Here is a 23,542-nt window from a genome sequence, read left to right on the forward strand (position 1 = left end):
ACTGCAAAGGCGTGCTGGCACTTCTCCCCCCGGCTCTTCTCCCCCAGCCTTCCCAGGGATCTCACCTCCCCAGGGCCCCACGCTCACACTGCTGACACTGGGATAATGCAGGAAGGAAGGCATGCTGCCACACGGACTGCGAGAGCTGTGAGGGTCACAGGGCCACCACAGACAGGCTTAGTCCCACCAGGGTCTTGCCCAGCATGTCCTGGATTTGTAGGGTGAGGTGTAGGGGGGACACCAGGCACAGGAAGGGCTAATGAGAGCTGTTTAAGCAGAAAAGGGCTGTATTGAGAATGTTACAGCAGGACTTTAACCAAAGGAGGGACTGAAGAGACCAGGAGAGATCTCGGCAGGGTGCTGCCATGTCACCTGGCCGTGCAGTGATGCCTGCTCTCTGTGGGTATCCCCCCTGAAGGGGCTCAGGGCACAGTGGGCAGGCAGGAGGCACAGCCCCTGGCCTGAAAGGACTGGTTTTGTCTGGAAGCACCTAACAGTGGTGTTGGAGATGCTGGGGGCTTGGTCACCCGTTCCCTTGATAGCCCCAGCATGGCACAGGCTCAGGCACAGTCTCTGCCACCAGAAGCCATGAACAGACCCTGCTGGCACTGCCTACCTGGACTCCATCACAGCTTGGGATGCTTCTCCCACATCCCCTTAGCCTGCCAGAGCCTTACTGCTGCCACTGGATCCCTCTCACTCCCATCCCCCGAAGCTACTCACTCCCTGTGGGAATCCAGGGCTTCCCTCTGGCTGCCCTGGGACCCTGGCAGGGATCAGGAACCCCCCTGGACAGAGCCCCCAGAGACACTGGCTGTGATCTCTGCCCATGGAAAAGAGTTTTCAATCTTACAGGATGAATTACAAGCTCTGAGTGTTTGATAGAAGTCATAATTAAGTGTGGCACGGGTGCAAAAGTAAAATTTTAAAGTTCTAGATTAAAAGTCCAAAAGAAACAAGATAAAAAAAATTAAATGTGTCTTATCCTTTTTCTCCTTCTTCATGCCCTCCATGTTTCACTATAGTGTTAGCATTTTTCTATTAGTTTAAGCTAGAGACACACTATTCAACAAAAATAACAAATATTAACACATTATTATAAATATAGCACACATAGTTTCTAGTATATAATGTTTATAACATCCCACTGAGGGGCAGAGCCTCACACACTACCCTACAAAACAAACCTGCAGCAGGGCAGCAAAACATATTATAAATAAACAAAAATAAACAACCTTAAAAACCAACACAAATAAATTATAACTTCTTCTTTAACAACAGAGCAAAAAGACAAAAACTTTCTACAATCTCAAAATCATCAATACTACAAATCCCAACAACTCCCAGCTACTTCAGGGCAACAAAATCCAGCTGTAAATACCCCTCCCAGTAGCTCCACCTTCCTCAGCTAACACTTCCGAGCTCCCAGGGATGCACTGGAAAACACCATCTCCTCTCCCACATCGCTCTTTTTCACTGTCCTGGTTCCTTGTGTCCATCCAGTGAGTACAGTGGTCAGGAGCACTCCACCAGCCCCAGAGGAGCCCATCCCATCCCCATCCCCAGCCCCATCCCCATCCCCATTTCCCATCCCCATTTCCCATTCCCAATCCCCATCCCCATCCCACCCCATCCCATCCCATCCCATCCCATCCCCATCCCATCCCATCCCATCCCATCCCATCCCATCCCATCCCATCCCATCCCATCCCAGTTTGCACTCTGCAGTTCCCAGCCCCGGGCCCTGGGCACAGGCTCTGGCACGTGGTACCCTGCAGTCAGCTCCCTCCACATTTTCACACCAACCCAGGCCACCCGCTGCCACTGCACCCCTCGGTGCTCTGTTGGATCAGGCCTTTTCCTGACTTAGAGATGGGGTAACTGAGAGGTGTTTAAAGAACTTGTATTCTATTTTTAGTCTCATGTGAAGGGTGAGACAATACAGATGTTATAATTCACGCCATCACAATTAGAAGCTGACTATTTTCTAATTACAATAGATTTTGAGTGTTTCTTGGCCTATCAGCTTTTGCTTCACTATGCTGTGAATGATTTTTCTGTCAAGCTTTGAAAATTCTCTACAAATCCATTTCCCACGGTGCTCTTTGGCCACCAGTGCAGGGCTTGGCCCACTCAGCCTCCCAGGACATTGGGCTGCACCCAGGGGACACAGCCAGCCCTGGGGGAGGGCACAGGGCAGGGATTGCCCCTCTCACCATTTCTCTGGCTGTCAGAGGCTGCATCCCTTCTGGCATCCCTTCTGGCTTTCCTTCTAACATCCCTGCAGGCTATGCAGCCAGGGTGAGGGGCAGAAGGACCAAGGCCATCTTTCCTGCCCTACAGCTGGCAAGCTCCTCTGACATGGCAGTTCCAGGGGATGGGATGGTGAAGGGCAGGGCTGGGCTTTCAGATGGGCCCAGGAGGGCTGGGGAAGAGCCTTGCACCTCTCAGGGTGGGAAGGGGAGTCTGTGTGTGGTGTGTCACCCCAAATCCCCCTCGGCGAGGGCAGAGTTACAGCCCAGAGGGAACAGCTGGGTGTGGTGGCCTCGGTGACATGCAGGGCACATGCAAAGGCTGGCCAGAGGTAGGGAGGGATGCAGGCAGGCACACTCAGCTGGTATTTACAGTGCCATCACAGCCACCACCGAGGCAGTACAATCCACCACTGGGTGCCAGAATAGTCTGTGGAGAGAAGAAGAGAATCAGCAGAAGGACAAGGAGGGACACAAGGAGATAACACAGACACTGAAGGGTAAGATGGAAACTGGGGAGAAGAGGAGGGGCATAGGGAAGGGCAGACACAGCCCCACCATCCCTTAGGGTCAGGGACAAGGTGATGTGGCTGTTGAGAGGCGGAGGCAGCATCTGGCTGAGCAGGGAGGCACACAGAGCACAGACTCCTCCCGGTGCCTGTGGTGTGTCCTGGGCATCCCACAGACCCTCAAGGACATAGACACGGGCAAAAGGACCTAGGAAGCTCAGGCCACAGAGAACATTCCACAAATTCTGCCTGGCCTTCTGCACAGCCCTGCTGCTGCCAACAGTGCTGCAGCACACAGAGCACAGCACCTGGGCCAGTCCCTGCCAGCCCAGTCAGGGCACCAGACTCCCCCTGGAGCCTGTGATGTGTCTGGGCATCCCCACCCCCAAGGACAGCAGGATTTTGGCAAATGTGCCGAATGCTCTCCTGCTCCAGAGGGACTGAAAACCACTGTTGAGTCCAGGGCCTTGAGCAGCCCTTGAACTTCAGTTCTGAGTGACAGCAGGTGGGGAAGGACACCCGACAGGCAGTGGGAAACCAAGGCACAGGCACAGAGAGCTGGTGGGCAAGGATGAGGAGGAGCTGATGACAAATGAAAGCTGTTGGCACTGGCATGAAGGTTGAGGAGCCCAGAGGGCAGAGGATGGCTGCACTGATGGACAGGACTGTGCAGAGAGGGACACAGGGCTCTCCCAGGAGAGGATGGTGGGTGGGTTTTGCTCATCCCAGCTCTGTGAGGCATGGAATACCCTACAGAGAAGAAGGTGACTGCTCTCAAAGGCCTCTGGAAAGCTCACCTTCCTGCACAGAGAACATGGAAGGTGATCCTGTGCAGGGGTGGCAGAGGCAGCAGCAGTACCAGAGCCAGCCCTGCAGTGCACAGGAGCTGGCAAGCCCTGCCCCTTTGAGGAGACACTGCCAAGCCACTGGAGAGGGTCAATCCATCATCTCCCCTGTTCCACAGCTGCTTCTGGAGCCCCGTCAGGTCTGCTGAACAAAGCACACACCCCCCACAGCAGGGCCAGACCCAGGTGTGATGTGCCAGAGCTAGGGAAGGCAGGGGCGTGCTGGCTTCCTAGCACTGCTTTGGAAATGCTCCCAGCAGAGCACTCACCAAACAGGCACAGCCTGAGGCACCACAGCTCACAGCCTGCAGAGCTCCTGCAGGGATGGCTGGAGCTCACACAGGCACACACACCCCACCAGAGTGTGTAGTGTGTGTGTTTGTGTGTGTGTTTGTGTATGTGTGTGTGTGTGTTTGTGTGTGTGTGTGTGTGTGTGTTTGTGTGTGTGTGTTTGTGTGTGTGTGTTTGTGTGTGTGTGTGTTTGTGTGTCTGTTTGTTTATTTGTGTGTGTTTGTGTGTGTGTGTGTGTGGTGTGTGTGTTTGTGTGTGTGTGGTTGTGTGTGTGTGTGTTTGTGTGTGTGGTTGTTTATTTGTGTGTGTTTGTGTGTGTTAGTGTGTGGTGTGTGTGTGTGGTTGTGTGTGTGTGTGGTTGTGTGTGTGTTTGTTTATTTGTGTGCGTGTGTGTTTGTGTGTGGTGTGTGTGTTTGTGTGTGTGTGTGTGTGTGTGTGTGTGTGTTTGTGTGTGGTGTGTGTGTGCGTGTGTGTGTGTGTTTGTGTGTGTGTGGTTGTGTGTGTGTGGTTGTGTGTGTGTGGTTGTGTGTGTGTGGTAGTGTGTGTGTTTGTTTATTTGTGTGTGTGTGTTTGTGTGTGTGTGTGTGTGTGTTTGTGTGTGGTGTGTGTGTTTGTGTGTGTATGTGTGTGTGTGCGTGTGTGTTTGTATGTGTGTGTAAAGGGACACACACAAAGCAAATGTCTGGAGATCTGATGGGTCTGCTGGTTGTCCTGGGCAGCAGAGTCCTGTGGGGACCGAGAGCTGTGGAACCCCTTTACTGCCACCTGCATTGATCTGAGGCTGGATGTGTGGGTCCGTGTCCAGGCATGCACAGGGGCAGTGGGGCAGGGGCTGGCACACAGCCTGCTGCTCATGGGCTAGTCCTGAGTGACTGTTCTGCACAGGACTCCAGTGCCTACAGATTCAGGAGACCAGAGGGGAGGAGGCAATGTGACATCTGGGCAGTTGGGGATGTCTAAACTGTGCTTTAATGCTCAAAGGGCCCCAGCTGTGCTCTCCATGGGCTCATGCCATGTGCTGATCCTTGCTTGACCCTTCTCAGAACCAAGCAGAGCAGGGAGAGAAGGGAGGACACCATCCCCCTGCAGGGCTGGGCATATCCCAGCACTCCTCCTCGTGCCAGGGCAGGTCCCAGCACAGCCTTGGGTGGGGACAGCCTTGCCCGAGCCCCCGACACTTACGTCAATCTCGCTGAGGATGACATCAATGATGCTGCCAATCACTATGAGGAAGTCAAAGACATTCCAGGGGTCTCCGAAGTAGCCCTGTCAGGGAGGAACCAAAGAAGAGTGAACATGCAAGGGTGAAAGTCAAGGAGGACACAGAGGAAGGGGTACCAGAAGGTTCTTCAGTGACTCAGATCCTCAGAAGAAGGGATGGTATCAGAGCTTGCACACTCTGCTCAGTTATTTGGTCCTGTCCTGCTGTGCAGTGAAGTGAGGAGAGTGGATCAGGATCCTGGAGCTATGACCCCACTATGGCCATGACCCTGAAGATGATGGCCAACTGAACTGGGTGAGATTTGGCTAACAGGGGTAGCCCTGACAAGCAGCAGTCCCTCCAGAAACTCCAAGGTCCTGTGCATGGGGGTCCTTAAGGGTCTTGGGGTGCTTGTACTCAAGAGATGCCCAGTGCAGGATAAATGGACCCCCTGGCCTGGCCTGCTTTCCATGCTGATCATGCTCTACTCTCACCTTGACTTTGAAGGCCATGAGCTTAAGGACCATCTCCAGGGTGAAGAGGACGGTGAAGGCCACATTGAGGATGTCTGAGATGTGGTTCATTTCTGCAGACTGGTTGTAATGCTGAGGATAAGGCAGAAGGAGCCATTAGATGATCCAGCCTCCACTGTGAGCTCAGAGATGTGTGCCAGATGCAGACCCCCCTCCCACAGCCAGGCCTCTGGCTCAGCACAAAGGAAATTTCCCCCCTGCAGCCCCTTCTCTGGGCTCCCCACATCCCACCAGTCCCATTTTGGTCAAGAGGCCCTGACCCAGCCATCAGACCACAGGCAAACACCCCCTGCCCAGAGTGTCTCTTGGGGATGGCAGGGCCTGGGCACTCCCAGAGCCCCCCACCAGCCCTGCACCCTCACCTGCATGCCCAGGCAGATGGTGTTCAGCAGGATCAGGAAGAACATGAGGTACTCAAAGTAGGAGGAGGTGACCACGTACCAGATCTGGTACTGGTAGGGGTTCTTGGGGATGTAGCGGCGCAGCGGGCGAGCCTTCAGCGCATACTGCACACACTGGCGCTGGGGAGGCAGGGAGGGCAGCTGTGAGCCCACTGCAGGGCACACACACACACCACCAGCCTCGCTGCACATCCCCACAGGGCTGGAGTACCCCTTTCTCCCAGCCCAACCACAGGCACAGCGATGGGGAGTGGAACCGCTGTGCTTCCTGCACAGACAGCCCAGAGCACCCACATGGCACCAGCTTCCAAAGTCAACTTCAGCCTCCAAAGATGGCCATGCTGCCCTCGGCCTGACCCCTCCAGCGCAGAGCCTGCCTGCTTGTCCCAGCATTTCCCCAGGAAATTTCCCCAGCTCTCTCAGGACCAGCTCAGAGCACCCTGACAGTGTGGCTGGACAGTGCCCAGGCAGAAAGGGACCTGGGGGCACTGGTCAGCAGCAGGCTGGGCATGAGCCAGCAGTGTGCCCAGGTGGCCAAAGAGGCCAATGGCTCCTGGCCTGGCTCAGGAATGGTGTGGCCAGCAGGAGCAGGGAGCTCATTCTATCCCTGTACTCGGCACTGGTGAGGGCACACCTCGAGTGCTGTGTCCAGTTCTGGCCCCTCAGTTTGGGAAGGATGTTGAGATGCTTGAGCATGTCCAGAGGAGGCAGTGAGGCTGGAGAGGGGTTTGGAACAACTGAGGGAGCTGGGGGTGCTCAGCCTGGAGAAAAGGAGGCTCAGGGGTGACCTTGTCACTCTCCACAGCTCCTGAAAGGTGGCTGTGCTCAGGTGGGGTTGGGCTCTTTCTCCAGGCAGCAACTGACAGAACCAGAGCACACAGCCTCAAGCTGCACCAAGGGAAATTCAGGTTGGATATTAGGAAAAAGTTTTTCATGGAAAGGGTGATAAAGTTCTGGAATGGCTGCCCGGGGAGGTGGTGGAGTCACCATCCCCAGGTGTTTTTAAAACAAGCCTGGATGTGGCACTGGGTGCCAGGGTTGAGTTGAGCTGTTGGGGCTGGGTTGGACTCAATGATCTTGAAGGTCTTTTCCAACCCAGTAATTCCATGAATTCTGTGAAGACACCACAGGAACCAGGGGTGAAGAGGGCACTGAAATGGCTGCACAGGCCTGTGCCTCCCCAGCAGCCCAGGGCCATCTCTGCTGGGTATCTGTGTGGTTCACACCACCCTGGCACCCCCAGCTCAAGCTGCCTGTGCTGTCTCAGTGCAGAAGCATGACAGCACTCCCGGGCCAACTCCCTGGTTGCCCCAGTGTCCTCCCAGCATGTCCCACATCTTCTGCCAATGCTTCTGCTGCCTTCAGCCTTGCTGTCATTGACCAGTATGACAGCATGACAGGACTACATAAGGGCTAGCAGCAGAAAAACTTCTGGATATGGTCTAAGTCACAGTTTCCTGCCCAAAGCAGGCCCAACTAGAGCATGCTGCTCGGGACAGCTGGCTTTTGAAAAGCTCCAAAGATGGAGGCTTCACAGCCACTCTGGGGAAACAGCCACCATCACCATAAAAAAAAAAAAAAAAGGGGGGGGGGTTAATGTTTAAATTTAATTCCTTGCTTTCTTCAGTTTGTGTCCATTGCATTTTATCACTGGGCACAACTGAAAAAAACTGAAAAGAGCCTGGCTCAGTCTCCTCTATGCCTTCCCCTTGGTGTTTATACCCACAGGTCAGATTCCTATGAGCCTTCTCACCACCAGACTTCACTCCCAGACCCTCCTTAGATGCTCCAGACCCTCCACCATCTCAGTGGCCCTTTGCTAGACTCACTCCAGTACATCCATGCTGCTGTTGTACTGTGGAGCCCACAGCTGGGCACAACCCTCTGCTCCAGCTCACTCTGGGCACCCTACCTGTCCAGGGAGGCCCACTCCCTGTTCCTGGTCCCCTCTGCCCTTCCCTCAGGCTTGTTTTGTGCCAGACACGGGTCAAGCTGGCCCTGCCCCAGCAGCAAACAGGCCTGGGGCAGGTTCAACTCATCTGTGTCAGCAGTGTCACCACAAAGAAGGGCTGACCCAAATCAGCCAGCCCCAGCAGTGCCAGATGCAGGGCTGGTCCTCCTTGTCCTGTTCCAGCAGCCCCATTACCTGATTCTTGTCCAGCTCACAGTTCTTGTACTCATTCTCCCCTTGCTCCTGGAAGGTGACGATGACAAAGCCCACAAAGATGTTCATCATGAAGAAGGCAATGAGGATGATGTAGATGATGAAGAACATTGCAATCTCCACCCGGTAGTTGTAGATAGGGCCTGCATCCTCAGCATTGGTGTCAATGGCCATGTACAGCAGCCTACAGGAGGGAAATTGAAGCAACAGAAACCCTAATTGGGGTGGAAAGATCATGTCTCCTCTTGAAAGTTACAGAGAGCTTTGAGGACATCCAACAATGGTGGGGCAGGACAGCCTGGGTAACCTTGCCAGCTCCACAACCACTGCCAGGGTGACTGGTCCTGCTTCTCACCCTGCTTCTCTTCTTTCTTTACCCTGGCCAAGGCCCATGTGTCTCAGGTTAGCTGGAGGTGTGTATTTTATCCCCATCTGTCAGAGCTGGGTCAGCTCTCTGCTGTTCATTGGACACTTTTCTTTATCCCTCCCACAGCCAATCCTCCCTCCAGGAGATCTCTGCTGTTCATGGGCCATTAATTATTAATTATCTTCTGTCCATGGCCAGTGAGTGTCCCTGCATGGCTGAGAAAATTCCATCATCCATGGGGAGATGCTCTGCCCAGGGGAGGAGCCAAACATTCCTACCTGGATCCAATCTGACCTGGGAACAGCACAGCAGCCTTTGCCCCCTGCATTCCCAGAGGAGCAGCTTCCTTCCCCCTGCATTCCCAGAGGAGCAGCTTTCTCCCCCCTGCATTCCCATAGGAGCAGCTTCCTTCCCCCTGCATTCCCAGAGGAGCAGCTTTCTCCCCCCTGCATTCCCATAGGAGCAGCTTTCTCCCCACTGCATTCCCAGAGGAGCAGCTTTCTTCCCCCTGCATTCCCAGAGGAGCAGCTTCCTTCCCCCTGCATTCCCAGAGGAGCAGCTTCCTTCCCCCTGCATTCCCAGAGGAGCCCAGGCCCATCTCCCCCAGCCCTGCAGCTCCAGAGGAAAACTCCCCCCTTGTGCAGGATCCTGCTCCAGCAGAAGCACAGCTGGCACTGCAGGAGGGCTGAGCCCCCCTGGGATGGGGCTGAGCCACCTCCCTGACCCACAGGGGACAGGGCATGTTCTGACTCTGGCAGTTGTTTTTTTTTTTGTACTATTGCATTTGTATTTTAATTTTCCTAGTAAAGAACTGTTATTCCTACTCTCATATCTTTGCCTGAGAGCTCCTTAATTTCAAAATTATAATAATTAGGAGGGAGGGGGTTTGCATTGTCCATTTCAGGGCAGGCTCCTGCCTTCCTTAGCAGACACCTGGCTTTTCAAACCAGGACCCCATTGCAGTGCCCTGCTCCCAGCACAGACTCACTCTGGCCAGCCCTCGAAGGTGGAGACGGTGAAAAGAGACATCATGGCTGAGAAGACGTTGTTGAAGTGGAAGTCACTGTGAATCCAGACACGGTCCTGGACCTCAATCTGCGTGGGGTCTGCGTCCACGTAGTTGATGAACTGACCCCTGCAGCAGAGGGACACAGAGCTCACGGGCAGGGCCACACAGGCTGCAGCAGGGCCTGGCCCTCCTCGGGCCCTGGGAGGAGAGCACAGCCCTGTGCTTGCTCCTGATTTACCCCAGAGAGAACGGGACGACACCTCAGGTCCATCTTTGGGATGCAACACTCCCACACAGGAACACAAGCATCACCCACCACATTCCCCAGCTCCCATCCCTGGCCCTGCCCACCTGGGCGCTGCAGAGAGCTCTTACCTGCACTCCTTCTCCGTCAGCTTGGATGGGTCTGTGCACCTGTAGAACTTGCCCTGCATTCAACAGAAACCAGAAGTGGCCATGGAGTTGCTTTGACCTTAGAAGCCCTGGGGAGTTTTGACATTTCCCAGCCCTCAGTCAGTCCCCCCCTCACCACCCTGATGCAGACTCTGGCCCAGCCAGTTCACAAGGCATTTCCAGAGCCAGGGCAGAGCTGGGGTCAGCCCCAGGCTGAGACCAAGGAACGCTGCCTGGAGATGGGAACAAACCTTCCACGGCCCCGAGCTGAGGCCTGTCTAGCTCACCCTATCTGGGAGTCAATTCTCTGGAAAATAGGGAAGAAAGCAGTACCTAGAGAATTAATTAAAAGCCAAGGTATGCTGACAGGTCTGCTCAGTCTGCTGGGTGTCCTGAAAGCTCTTCCCACATCAGCTCAGAGTTTAAGCCCAATTATTAGAATAAAACTGAGCTCAGCCAGGGCCAGCTCTGCCTCAGAGCAGCCAAGCCCCAGAGAGAAGGAGCGGTGCTGTGAGAAAGGAAACCCTCCACAATCAAAGCACAGAGGAAATCAGTCAGAAGTGCCTCCTGCCTTAGAAAGAGGAAACTGAGGCATGAAGGGAGGTGAGGCAGTCCTTTACAGGTGCTGTCTGGACCTGGGTGCTTCCTGCCCTCCTCTCCCTGCAGGCTCTTCTGTGGCTCCTCTCGCAGACCACAGAGAGCACATCCTGTGCTGACCCCAGCACCGGCAGGCACCATGCCCAAGGTGATGTCCAGGAGAGCCTGGCCAGGATGTGCTTGAGCAGAAGGACCCTCCTGCCCACCTGAGCTCACCTTGAAGAGCTGCACTCCGATGCAGGCAAACATGAACTGCAGCAACGTCGTGACAACCACAATGTTACCAATGGTCTTGATGGCCACGAACACGCACTGGACCACGTGCTGCAGAGGTGGAGGACAATGCAGATGTGACCATGCTCTGTGTCCCACACCCTCCCACTCCAGGAAGAGTGGGAGCCTGCTAAGAGCAGAGGGATTGGGCAGATCCCTTCCACAGATGGGCGGTGGGAGCAGGGCACGATGCCGGCCACACAGCCTCCTGTAGGGCTGCCGTGGGAGGAGGTCCCCCTGTCCCAGCCTCTCACTTACCTTCAGCCCCTTTGCCCTGTTAATGGCTCGCAGGGGCCTCAGCACCCTCAGCACCCGCAGGATCTTCACCACAGAGATCGTGCTGGACCTGGGCAGGAAGGCACAGCTGAGCTGGGGCCACTTCCCTGGCCAGGCTAGGCTGGCACAGCCCCACCAGGCAGCCAAGGAGGGCAGGCTGGGGCCAGCAGCGAGGGACAAGGGATGGCAGAGACATGCAGCCATCACCCCACGTAAGGCCAAGTGACTCTGGCAGCTGGAGAAAGCAGATCCAAACTGAATTTCTACCCAAATATGTCTGACACTCAAGGAGTGCCCTTTGACCTCCTTGACCAGTTTGAGGGCATGCCTCCAGTTGTCCATGCCCATGTCCCTCAAACATGACATGATGAACATTTGGCTGGCTGCTCCTCCACCATCCCCAGCTGCCCCACCAGCCTGAACAGCCCAGTGCCCACTCTGTGGCACATGGAGGTGCTTACTCAAATCCCATGGAGATGAGGGAGACAGCGACCACCAGTAAGTCAAGGATATTGAAGGAGTTCCTGCAGAAGGAGCCTTTGTGCAGGAAAGCACCGTAGGTTGTCATCTGGGGAGCAGAAGGAGTTAGGAAAGAGGCTGGACAGGGCTCAGGGGGATGGTTCCTCCATAGGAGGAAGGGTGGACAAGGAACAAGGGACTTCCCACAGCTCCATGGCCTGGGGACCCTGTCCTGCTCAGACCTCTGCAGCCAGGCAGGAAGCTGGCTTCAGGTGGAAACCCTCTGTGCAGCACAGGCTGGGGACAAAACTCTCCCAGTCAGTCAGCAAATTAAAGAAGAGAATAGTAAAGACCCTTGAGTGGAACAACATGTGGCAACAGCTTGGGTTGCAACTTTTGTCCACAGATTTTCACTACTTTATCTTTGTCTCTTTTTCTTACTGGTGTGCCAGTGCCATGGCTGATGTGTCCCCATGTCACAGCATAGCTGGCTTAGCTGCCTGACCTCACTGGAGAGGACACACAGCCTCTGGGACAGGTCACCACCCAAATGGCATGAATGAACTCTCCAGGAGGATCAGCTGGGAGTTTCTCCTCACTGAGACCTTCAGGAGCATGAATGCCTCAGGAGTGTGAGTGTCCATAGCCACAAAAGTCTAGCCCTGTCACCGCTGAGTTAGGAATGCCTGAAGAAAGGCAACGTTGACTCTTATGACTGGAAGGTATAAAGTGAGATTTAATAGGAACTTTGCATATTTATAGGTAGGATTGTTCACTTAGAACTTGCTTGGTTTATAAATAACACTTTTATACTATTGGTTAATTAGGAATAACATTTTTTGGTAAAATATTTTTTTATAAACACCACATATAAATATTCTACATGTTCGCAAACACTAGGTGTAGAGATTAAGATAAGAATTGGTTTAATTCTTCCTCTGAGCATTCTCAGAACTTTCCTAGGATGATGCCTGGGAACGTTATCTGTTTCTCTCTCTGACTAACCTGTCACATCCACATAGACCTGTGTGCTAGGCCATGCTCATGGCAAGACCACAGACTCACCTTCAAGACAATTTCAACTGTGAAGACAGAGGTGAAACCAATGTCAAAGTATCCAAGAATCTGGGGACAGAGACACCAGTACAGGATGAGACTTGGGTGACATGGGAAATGCTTCAGTGTGCTCAAACATCCTGAAGTTGCCCACTCTGTGGGCTGGGGAGGCCACCTAGCTCAACAGTCTCTAAACCCAGCACCAGCTTTGCTGATTTTCTCCAGTGCATGACCCAACCTGCAGCTGGGACAAAGCTCTCCCTCACCAGGTGAGTTCCACCTGAAAGCATCCGATCTCCAAAACCCCAACTGCCCTGGGAAGCTGCCTCATGTGAGATCCCCCAGGCCCTGGAGACCCAATGGTACCTTGAAGGACAGGAGCTGTGGCTCCCATGGCTGCATGCCAGCAGCATTCCAGGGCACTGCACGTGCCAGAGGTCCAGTTTGCTGCCTCACAGCATGTCTCCTTCCCCAGTAAGCCACCACAGTTTCAAATCAAATTAATCTTGCACACCCTGTCAGGTGGGTCTTTTCACCCAGAAGTAAACTGAGACATGGAGCAGTAAAACCTTGTCCCAGCTGCACCCTGGATGGAAAGCACATCCAGCACCTCCTGCCAGAGGCAAGGTTGGCATCCCAGCCTAGGAAAAGCACCTGGCAAGTAAATCCCTGCTTCCTGAGGAGCTGGGAGCCTCCATGAGGTCTCCCCCACCCATCCCAAACCCCCACATCTCTGTGAGCACCTGGTTGCGGAAGGACTCGGCCCGGATGGGATCCTCAGCTGCCAGGGAAATGCTGCTGAGCAGGATGAAGAGCAGGATGAAGTTGGTGAACCAGGTGGCATTAACAGTTCTGTGGCACAGCACCCGAAACCTGCCAGGGACAGAAATGCCATGGGATGCTGCAAGGGGCCAGAGGGGCATCAGACAGGGTAGTGGCAGCCTGGCAGAGGGCTGTGGCTAAACCCTGAGGACACGAAGGCCCTAGGCACAGAAGGATGTCTGTACCAGTCCTTCCACACAGAAGGCTTTTCCCCATGAGCTGGCTCCCTTCAGAACTGGTTGTCAAGCTCAAACAAGACCCTGAAGTGAACAGCTGGTGCCAGGGACACCTGGGCCATGCCTGGCCCTACAGGGCAGGGAGAAGGGGCAGTGCCTACTTGTTGGTTGGGCTGAAGATGAAGAATGAGCTAGCTTCAGGCATGGGCACAGCCTTCTCCTTCAGCTGTAGCTCTGCAAGGGGACGTGGCCGAGGACTCAGGGGGATTTCAGGCTCATCTTCCTCATCATCACCTGTAGAGTGACCATTAAAAAAGGCAAAAGAAAATAATCATCCAGAGAGGGAGAGGGAATATGGCCTTATGGACAGTCTTTCAATCCCATGATCCTGCTTTGGCATGCAAGCCAGAAGGACCTCAGCACCCCAAGGCTGGTGAAAGTTCACTGCATCCTTTGCTCCTCACACACTATCCCTCTGCAGCATCTCCTCAGCCTTCCTGCTGCCCTGCCAGGCACAAGTCTTACCTGGGAAGTCTGCAGAAGGGTAGGGGTCTTTGATCTCATTGACATTGGATTCAAATTCGTCCACTTTCAACTGAAACAAGGAGAGACAGAGAGGAGGATGTGCAGCTGCATGTGCCTGTTGGGCAGAGCCTCTCATCTTGGAAGCCACGTGGGACAAAGCAGCATCTCTGCATTGGGCCCATACAGCAGCAAGCACACACAGTGCTGGCCCAGGTTGGAACCTGCTGAGGGGATGCTGCAATCGAAGCAAAGAGGATGGGAAACAGGAATGTGTGCTGGGCAAGAGCCTGGAGCCATGCAAATATGCCGGGGGGGGGTGGGAATAAGATAGGGAGCAACGCCTGAGTTTCTGAAAGCACCTCTGGAAAGTGGATAGGAATGTAGCTGCTGGCCAGATGCTTCTCAGAGGCAGCTCAGCACAGCCAGCATGGCTGAACAGAGGGGTTTGCACATGGGAGGTGCTGGTGTGGACATAAAGGAGACCTGGGATGCTGCTGACTTGCTTTGCTCCACTCCACACTGGTGTGCACCAGACCATGTCAGCCACTGGCAACTGGCTGTGGCCACAGAAGTGCATTGGAGAGAAAGGATCCCCCACAATGGAGCTGTTTCAACATGTCCTGCCTGGCCCCAGAGAGCCCCTGTCACCGAGAGCACCCACCACCAGTGGATGCTACGGCAAGCAGTGATTCTGCTCAAGAGGCCAGACCCAGACTGGCTCCAAGCCTTTGTCTCTCCTGGCTGGTGGCAGGAGGAGCCAGGGCACCACCCAGGAGCTCTCCAAGGCTCACCTCCACCAGAACTGACCTTGGCTGTTGTGGGAATCCCTTCTCCCTTTACTTTCTGTTCCAGTTTCTTTGCCAGCGTCTGCTTCTCCTCTTCAGTCTTCTCTGGGTACCCTCTAAGCAGAGAGGAGGGCAGAGCAGGAACTGAGGTCTGGGCAGGGGCCATGGGAAAGGTCATTGTGTCCCCTCACACCCAAACAGCTCATTCAGGAGCTGACATGGGCAGGGAAGGCAGCACTCACCTGGACATCTTCCTCCGTTTGCGCTCCTCTGCTTTGGCCTTCTGGGCCAAGGTCAGGCTCTCAGCCTCGGCCAGGTTATCGACTGCGATGGCCAGGAACACATTGAGGAGGATATCTGGGGGGACAGTGCTAAGGACATGGGTGTGATTTCTGTCTGGAGCCATCCATGGTCTCCAGGGTGCCCTTAGAAACCTTCCTGGAGCTTAGCCCTTGTGATAACCCTGGCTGGTGATCCCTGACCAGCATCCATCCCTTGTGAGCACTGAGCTCTGAGCTGGCTGCCCTCTCTGGCTGAATCGCTGCCTGCCACACACACAGACCTGCTCCAGATGAGCTTTCCTCTAGTCCCCAGCCTTCAGCCACCACCAGTGCAAGCCCTGAAGCCCGTGGTTTATTCCTCTGCTCTCACCACCGAAAAGCTTAAGGGTTCACTGAAACACTGAGGGGAGCCCCTGCTTCCCTCCTGCCCAGCCCTATGCAGTTGGTGCCATGGGGCCTGGGCCTGGCTTTGCAGGCAGAGGATACAGTTCCCACAGACAAAGAGGATGATGAAGTAGATGCAGACGAGCATGCCAGGAAAGGACGGGCCCCCGTAGGCCATGATCCCGTCGTACATGATTGAATTCCAGTCCTCCCCAGTCAGGATCTGGGAGCAGAGCAGTAACAGAGACTTAAGAGCATCCACAGCAGAGCATGACAGAACACCACAGACTGATCCTACCCCTCTGGCTCCAGCCCCATGGTCAAATCCTCCTTTCTGCACAGCCCTGAACCTGAACGACTCCTCACAACTCCAGCTGCATTTCCCTGTTCCTGTCTCAAACCCCCACAAACCCACATCCCCTTGAGACCTAACTCCTGCCTGGAGACCCACAGGTGAGACCCCCAGCTCCCACTGCCCTTCTCACAGCCCCAAACCTGGAAGACACTGATGAGGGCCTGGGGAAAGTTGTCGAACGTGCTGCGCCGCACTTTCATGTCCTCGAAATCAAACTTGCCCCCAAAGAGCTGCATGCCCAGCAGGGCAAAAACTATGATGAAGAGGAAGAGGAGGAGGAGCAGAGAGGCAATGGAGCGGACTGAGTTGAGCAGAGAGGCCACCAGGTTGCTCAAAGATGTCCAGTACCTGGGAAGAGGAGAGACAGAGGCATGTGGGAGGTGAAAGAGCGGGGAAGGCTGTGGGCAGGAGCAGGCAGGCACAGGGAACCTAGCCAAACAGACCAAGGTGATGTGCCAGCAGCCCAAAAAGAGGGACTCTGGACCCAGGCTGGGCTCTGGGACTGCTCCAGGCAGGCTCCAGGAGGAAGAAATGAGGCTGCAGGCATGGTGTGAGAAGTAAGATAACATCACTGCCTGCACAGAGCACCAGCAAGCAGGATGGGGATGAGGGGTGAACACACAGTGGGTTGGGGCCACAAAGAAGAGCTGGGAGTCCCGGCCCACAGCAGCCCCATCCACAACATCCTAGAGCTCGGAGCTAGAGCGGGGCCTCAGCTCTGTCCCACTCTCCACTCCCAGTCAAACCACGTCCTGGAGACAAACCCCAGCTTGGCCTTGTTGCTCTGCCCAGCAGCTCCCAGCTCTGTCCACACTGCAGCCCGCCCTGGGGACAGGGCCAGCGATGCCCCAGAACTGAGAGGGATGCCCGGGCACCCTGAGCCACCAGCAACCACACAGCTCCCTCCCCAACCTGGTGATCTTGAAGATGCGGAGGAGGCGGATGCAGCGCAGCACGGAGATGCCCAGGGGGGACAAGGTGCCCAGCTCCACGAGGATGGTCTCCAGGATCCCCGAGCACACCACGAAGCAGTCGAAGCGGTTGAAGAGTGACATGAAGTACTGGCGCAGCCCCAGCGCGTACATCTTCAGCAGCATCTCGGCCACAAAGAGGGCGAGCAGCAGCCGGTTGGCATTGTCTGGGGTGGGAGATGCAGCCTGTCAGAGCAGGGACCTCAACCCCAGCACGGCTGGGCAGACAGGGAACAGGGCAGTGCTCACCCTCCTCTGAGCCCCGAGCTGCTGTTTTTGAGGACCACACAGAGGAGGAAGACGAGAGGGTGATGTGCAGCTGCATGCCTGTGTGTGTGAGCACACACCTGTACGGTGCACACAAACTCGTGCAGGACAGGCATGTGGGGTGTGCGTGGGTATGAGGGGCTGAGCTGTGTGTGTGTGTGCACAGCTGTGATCCGTGTGCCTCTCCGTGTGTGTGTGCACAGCTGTGTTTCGTGTGCCTGTGTGTGTGTGCACAGCTGTGCTCCGTGTGCCTGTGTGTGTGTGCAAAGCTGTACTCCATGTGCCTGAGTGTGTGTGTGTGCACAGCTGTGCTCCGTGTGCCTCTTGGTGTGTGTGTGCATACCTGTACTCCATGTGCCTGAGTGTGTGTGTGTGCACACCTGTTTTCCATGTGCTTCTGAGTGTGAGGGGGGTGTGTGTGCACAGCTGTGCTCTGTGTGCCTCAGTGTGTGTGTGTGCACACCTGTGTTCTGTGTGCTTCTGAGTGTGAGGAGTGTGTGTGTGCACAGCTGTGCTCCGTGTGCCTCTCAGTGTGTGTGTGCACACCTGTGTTCTATGTGCCTGTGTGTGTGTGTACACCTGTGTTCTGTGTGCTTCTGAGTGTGAGGGGTGTGTGTGTGCACAGCTGTGCTCCGTGTGCCTCTCAGTGTGTGTGTGCATACCTCTGCTCTGTGTGCCTCAGTGTGTGTGTGCACACCTGTGTTCCATGTGCCTCTCAGTGTGAGGGGGGTGTGTGCACACCTGTGCTCTGTGTGTCTCTAAGTCTGTGTGTGTGTGTGGGTACACCTGTGCTCCATGTGCCTGAGTGTGTGTGGGTGTGTGCAGGTACAGTCAGTGGGGCTGCATGCACAAATGTGTGTAGCTGAACAGCTGAGTGCATGCCATGTGTGCAGAGATGCCAATGGACACGCTCTGTGTGCGTTCACCACGCAAGACCGTGTCCCTAAGGGTACAGAGCATGGTCAGTGTGAGCTGGGGGACAACAAGGACCACACACACACACACTCAGAGTGTGCCCGAGAGCCTCTGTGCCGTGCCAGTGTGGCTGTGCACTCACAGCAGGAGCTCACACAGCTCTCTGGGGCTGCAGGGTGTCCTGGGCCCTCCTCTCTCAGGCTCTTTGCTCACCTTGCACCCGTGTCAGCCATTCTGGCTGGAAGTGGTGCTCAGAGGCGATGGAGAGAGTGTTCAGTGCCACCATCAGGATGACAAGCCAGTAGAAGAACTTGGACTTCACCACATCCCTGCACTTCCTACGAAACATTCGGTTCCAACGCCTCCACTGACGGCTGGAGAGATGGCAGAGGATCAGCAGAGGTGGCCAGTGGGACAGAGCCAGCCCCTTGGGCTGTGCCTGCAGGGCAAAGCCACCCCTGCTCCCTCCCTGAAAAGGGACAAGGACCATAACCTGCACTGGAACTCGGTGCATTCACTGAGGCATTGCAGCTCATTCGCCCTCCTGGCTGAATTTTGGCCTCCAGCCCCTCTCCAAGGGGTCTTGCAGGCACAGTTCCTAAATTACACACCGTGCTGCACAGGCCATGGGAGGATGCTGGGAGCCTGCTCCCACAACAGACATTGTTCACCATGAGCAGCTTTTTGCCAGTACCATAGCCAAATTCCCTGTTTGCTGCCCCAATGTTTGCATCTTCCCCAGTCCCTGTCTTTCTGCCAAAAACTGGGGGCTGACCAGGAAAGCCTGGCCTAGTTGGGCTAGCAAGTGAGAGACAGTGGAAGCCCAGGTGCAAGCAGATGGTTCAGTCAGAACATACTTACAAGTAGAGAATCCACTTGTTCATGCCCTCAATTTCATACAAACTCTCTGTCTCTGACCCTCCTTCATCTGATGGCATCATACCTAGAAGGAATAACATTACAGGCTTTTCTTGGAGCCCTTGGGAAGAACATGTGGGAGGGAGCCTCTTCCAGAAGTCCACCAGGAAGAGCTTCCCCACCAGAAGTGAGTAATCCCCACCAAGTAATGCCACCCCAGGGAGTCAGCAACCAAAGTTTGGGCAGAAGGCTTTGAGGGTCAGGTGCAAACCAAGCACAAGCTATGAGAAACTCCTGCCCTGCAGGAGGAGCAGCAGCAGCTCAGAGAGGGACAGCAGCAAGTAGGAGAAAACTGGGGCCAGTTGGGATCTGAGCAAAGACTGAACAGAACATGGGCCACAGCTCTGGAAGAGGCATTTTGTCTGTCCCACTGCTTCCCAAGGCTCTTTGCACACATGCATCACTCAGCTTGAGGCATCAAAAGTGCTTTCACCAGACAGGGTGGCGCAGCAAACCCTGTGGCTCTGTGGTACAGCTCCCCAGACTTCCTGAGCTTTTGGCTGGATGCCTGCACATCCACCTCCTTCCCTGAGCCACCTCTAATACCTTGAAATTGTCAAGTGATGGCAAGAAATTCATGCATCTGCTAGTGTGAGAGCTTGTGACCTGCACTGTATCCCTGCACACCAAGGGCACATGTTTCTCATGGCCTTTTCAGCCCCTCTTGCCAAAGGAGACTCAGGCCTTGCTTGTGGTCTGCAAGTATTAAACACTGCGGTTGAAGTGGAGATTTACCATCAGGGATAAATTATTGCTAGTTTGGGTCAGATTCAACCAAATTAGTCAGGAAATGTAAAAAAAAAAAAAAAAAAAAGAGGAAGGAAACTGTCCTGCAGAAGTCAAAGCATTTTGTTTCATGGGTTTTCAGGCAAAATGAGTCTTTTTGACTTCTTCAAAGATTCCCACCTTGCCTCTCTAGGTGGTCACCATTAGGAACCCACCCCTCAGGCTAAAGATCTGTGAGCATGCAGAGCTGGTACCTTCTCCCCTGGCCCGATCACTGTCCATGACCTCTGCGTGGGTGATCCAGTCCATGTAGCCCTTCAGATCCTCCTCCAGCTGCTGCTTCTCCCGCAGCTTCTGGAAGGTGCCCCGCGACTTGGCCTTCTCGCGCTCCTTGGTGAACTCCCTGGGACAAGGCCAGCAGCAGAGGCTCAGGGAGGGCCCTGAGGAACTCAGGAACCCACAGGAACCACAGCTCTGTGCCAGGCCAGGCCTTGCAGGAAAGCCCTGAAATACCCTGCCACCCTGTCTCAGGTAGGAAATGGGGGTGTGCATTCTATTCTCTTCTGTCAGAGCTGAGGCAGTTATCTCCTGTTCATTGGGCACTTTTCTTTATCTCTCCCACAGCCAATCATCCCTCCACGAGATCTCTGCTGCTCATGGGCCATTAATTATTAATTATCTTCTGTTCATGGCCACTGAGTGTCCCTGCATGGCTGAGAAAATTCCATCATCCCATGGGGAGATGCTCTGCCCAGGGGAGGAGCCAAACATTCCTACCTGGATCCAATCTGACCTGGGAACAGCACAGCAGCCTTTGCCCCCTGCATTCCCAGAGGAGCAGCTTCCTTCCCCCTGCATTCCCAGAGGAGCAGCTTTCTCCCCCCTGCATTCCCAGAGGAGCCCAGGCCCATCTCCCCCAGCCCTGCAGCTCCAGAGGAAAACTCCCCCCTTGTGCAGGATCCTGCTCCAGCAGAAGCACAGCTGGCACTGCAGGAGGGCTGAGCCCCCCTGGGATGGGGCTGAGCCACCTCCCTGACCCACAGGGGCTCAGGGCATGTTCTGACTCTGGCAGTAGGTTTTTTTGTAGTATTGCATTTATATTTTTAATTTTTTGCATTTATATTTTTAGTCTTTCGAGTAAATAACTGTTATTTCTACTCCCATATCTTTGCCTGAGAGCCCCTTAATTTCAAAATGATAGTAATTCAGAGGGAGGGGGGTTATATTTCCCATTTCAGAGGAGGTTCCGGCCTTCCTTAGCAGACACCTGGCTTTTCAAACCAAGACACACCAGCACTGTCACTACACTGCTCCAGTGACTTTCCTCCTTCTTGTCAAGGTCGGGGGGCCCACCACCTGATGCCCGATGGCAGGCAGGGCTCCTTCCCCACCACTGCTGCTCTTTGGGAGCTTCTCACTGCAGGGTGCTCCAGCTGGACAGGCCAACTGACACCTGGCCAGGACAGTTTCTCAGCAGAATGGGGTCTCACCCTCCTGGGAAGCAAAAATCTGCCCATAGCTGACCATATGGAGAAGGTGAGCTCGTGACATGGCAGGAAAACTGGACGCTCTTTTCATGGTAACACCAAAAGAACAGGTCTGCCATGCTCCTTGTCATGCTTCCTGCTCTCTTTCAATTAATTTCTTTTCTCCTCTGGTGTCTGGCAAGACTGTAGACCTGCTGCCCAGCCATGCTGGTGTTGCCATGTGTTAGTAACAGGTCTCAGACACTACAACAAAAATTTTGCTGATCTCAAACGTAATTTAGTTGTCTTTGCAAAAATATTTCAGAACATTTACCGTGCCAGTAACTTACTCCGTGATCAGATGACTATAGTCCAGCTTGTCCTGCAGTTACAGTCAGCTCTATGAAAGCATCAGGTTCCTGTGGTTTCTCTTGTGGTTTTAAGCTTGTTTTAGTTCTAGTAACACCCAATTTGTTTTAATGTTACAGTGGCACAGTTCTTGTCATAAAAGAAGCTTTAAAAATCCAAGTAATTAGGGTAGAACTAACCCTGTGAACTAACAGAGGGGATGAGTCTGATCCATTTGCACAAACAAGGAATGAAACATATAAAAAAGACCCTGACCCTACACAGACCTGAGGAGAAAAGCTCCCCTCAATTCTCAGGACAACATATATTTCCCAGCAACAAAACTGGGACAGCAGCAGCCCCACAGCAATGCACGGGAGGTTGAGTGTAACATCTCAGGTTTTAACTGTACTACTGGGGGAATTAACACTAATTGAATTTGGCCTAGATTGTCATAACAGACTGATGACAGCTCATTGGTGTACTTGGACGAGACTGCTGAAGTAGTAATTAGATTAACAATCCTTCCCTTGGATCCCTGGCACTCATCATAAGATGTTCTCCTTGGGCTGGCCAGGAGAAAACTGTGTGTGCCCACAGCAGGAAGGCAGCTGGAGGTATCTGTGAGGAGTGTCCAGACCCACAGCCATGCTCCCTGGTCTGCTCCATCTGCTGGGACTGCAGGCAGCAGACACCACAACCCATGTGCTGCAGGGCTGGGCTTGCTCACAGCTGCTTGTGCCTCAAAAAAGATTGATGTGTTGAGAGCTGGGCTAAAACTTCAGAAAGCCATGGATACTAACACAAAAAGTAACTCACAGATCAGAGTTTCTAAGCATGCAAAACAAAAAGGGTGAGGAATGAGAGAGGGAAAATAACAGAAATTTCTAGGCTTTTTTTCTTGTATAGTTTAAACCAGTTAAAACTCCTCTGCTGGCAGAAAGGAGTGGGTGGCACTTACCCACTGAGCACCCCCAGCACCAGGTTGAGCACAAAGAAGGAGCCAAGTAAGATAAGGCTGACAAAGTAGATCCAGGGCCATTCATTCCCCATGGCATCATTTACCTGGCAAAAAGAGATGCAAGGTGAAATATGCTGAAGGCACTGTCCTCCATCTGTTTCCCCTCAGAGCCCCTCAACAGACTCTGGGATCTTTACCCCCTCCAAGAGAGTGCTTGGGATGGTGGCACAAAAACCTGGCTCCAAGCCCTGGCTGCCTAGAACTGTGTCTGATTTACACCCAGACCCAAAGATTTTGGGAGCAGATTTAAACATCAGCCCCAAGCTTAGGCTTCAGCTTAACTGTCTCACAAGGACTGCAAAACATGGTGATTGCTGGAGGAGCATCCACCAGTCATTGCTGTGTCTGGCCCATGCCCCCTCAGAGGGTGGGAGCTGGAGCAATCTCCTGTTGACTTAGGTTGGAAATGGGATGTGCATTGTATTCCCATCTGTCAGAGCTGGGGCAGCTCTCTGCTACTCATTGGGCACTTTTCTTTATCTCTCCCACAGCCAATCCTCCCTCCACGAGATCTCTGCTGCTCATGGACATTAATTATTAATTATCTTCTGTCCATGGCCAGTGTGTGTCCCTGCATGGCTGAGAAAATTCCATCATCCTATGGGGAGATGCTCTGCCCAGGGGAGCAGCCAAGCATTCCTACCTGGATCCAATCTGACCTGAGAACAGCACAGCAGCCTTTGCCCCCTGCATTCCCAGAGGAGCAGCTTTCTTCCCCCTGCATTCCCAGAGGAGCAGCTTCCTTCCCCCTGCATTCCCAGAGGAGCAGCTTTCTTCCCCCTGCATTCCCAGAGGAGCCCAGGCCCATCTCCCCCAGCCCTGGAGCTCCAAGGAAAACTCCCCCCTTGTGCAGGATCCTGCTCCAGCAGAAGCACAGCTGGCACTGCAGGAGGGCTGAGCCCCCCTGGGATGGGGCTGAGCCACCTCCCTGACCCACAGGGGACAGGGCATGCTCT

The 23,542-nt window shown here is 54.2% G+C and overlaps 1 protein-coding gene across 1 annotated transcript in view; it reads right to left on the minus strand.

Annotated features, from left to right (window-relative positions):
• Nucleotides 1-23,542, minus strand: part of CACNA1S (calcium voltage-gated channel subunit alpha1 S) — a 57,257-nt gene that overhangs the window by 16,458 nt on the left and 17,257 nt on the right. Inside the window, exons 7-29 of the mRNA XM_077789048.1 lie at nucleotides 22,527-22,630; nucleotides 20,006-20,154; nucleotides 18,969-19,050; nucleotides 18,321-18,481; nucleotides 16,867-17,092; nucleotides 16,095-16,302; nucleotides 15,702-15,822; nucleotides 15,177-15,291; nucleotides 14,957-15,050; nucleotides 14,150-14,219; nucleotides 13,786-13,918; nucleotides 13,370-13,499; nucleotides 12,636-12,695; nucleotides 11,573-11,679; nucleotides 11,094-11,181; nucleotides 10,779-10,886; nucleotides 9,948-10,000; nucleotides 9,552-9,698; nucleotides 8,179-8,380; nucleotides 5,994-6,152; nucleotides 5,593-5,703; nucleotides 5,080-5,163; nucleotides 2,626-2,682 (exon numbers count right to left, since the gene is read on the minus strand). Coding sequence (XP_077645174.1) covers nucleotides 2,626-2,682; nucleotides 5,080-5,163; nucleotides 5,593-5,703; nucleotides 5,994-6,152; nucleotides 8,179-8,380; nucleotides 9,552-9,698; nucleotides 9,948-10,000; nucleotides 10,779-10,886; nucleotides 11,094-11,181; nucleotides 11,573-11,679; nucleotides 12,636-12,695; nucleotides 13,370-13,499; nucleotides 13,786-13,918; nucleotides 14,150-14,219; nucleotides 14,957-15,050; nucleotides 15,177-15,291; nucleotides 15,702-15,822; nucleotides 16,095-16,302; nucleotides 16,867-17,092; nucleotides 18,321-18,481; nucleotides 18,969-19,050; nucleotides 20,006-20,154; nucleotides 22,527-22,630 — 2,769 coding nt within the window. The remainder of the gene's footprint in view (nucleotides 1-2,625; nucleotides 2,683-5,079; nucleotides 5,164-5,592; nucleotides 5,704-5,993; nucleotides 6,153-8,178; nucleotides 8,381-9,551; nucleotides 9,699-9,947; nucleotides 10,001-10,778; nucleotides 10,887-11,093; nucleotides 11,182-11,572; nucleotides 11,680-12,635; nucleotides 12,696-13,369; nucleotides 13,500-13,785; nucleotides 13,919-14,149; nucleotides 14,220-14,956; nucleotides 15,051-15,176; nucleotides 15,292-15,701; nucleotides 15,823-16,094; nucleotides 16,303-16,866; nucleotides 17,093-18,320; nucleotides 18,482-18,968; nucleotides 19,051-20,005; nucleotides 20,155-22,526; nucleotides 22,631-23,542) is intronic.

The sequence above is a fragment of the Lonchura striata genome, chromosome 30, assembly GCF_046129695.1.
Source record: "Lonchura striata isolate bLonStr1 chromosome 30, bLonStr1.mat, whole genome shotgun sequence".
In the NCBI taxonomy this organism is placed as follows: Eukaryota; Metazoa; Chordata; class Aves; order Passeriformes; family Estrildidae; genus Lonchura; species Lonchura striata.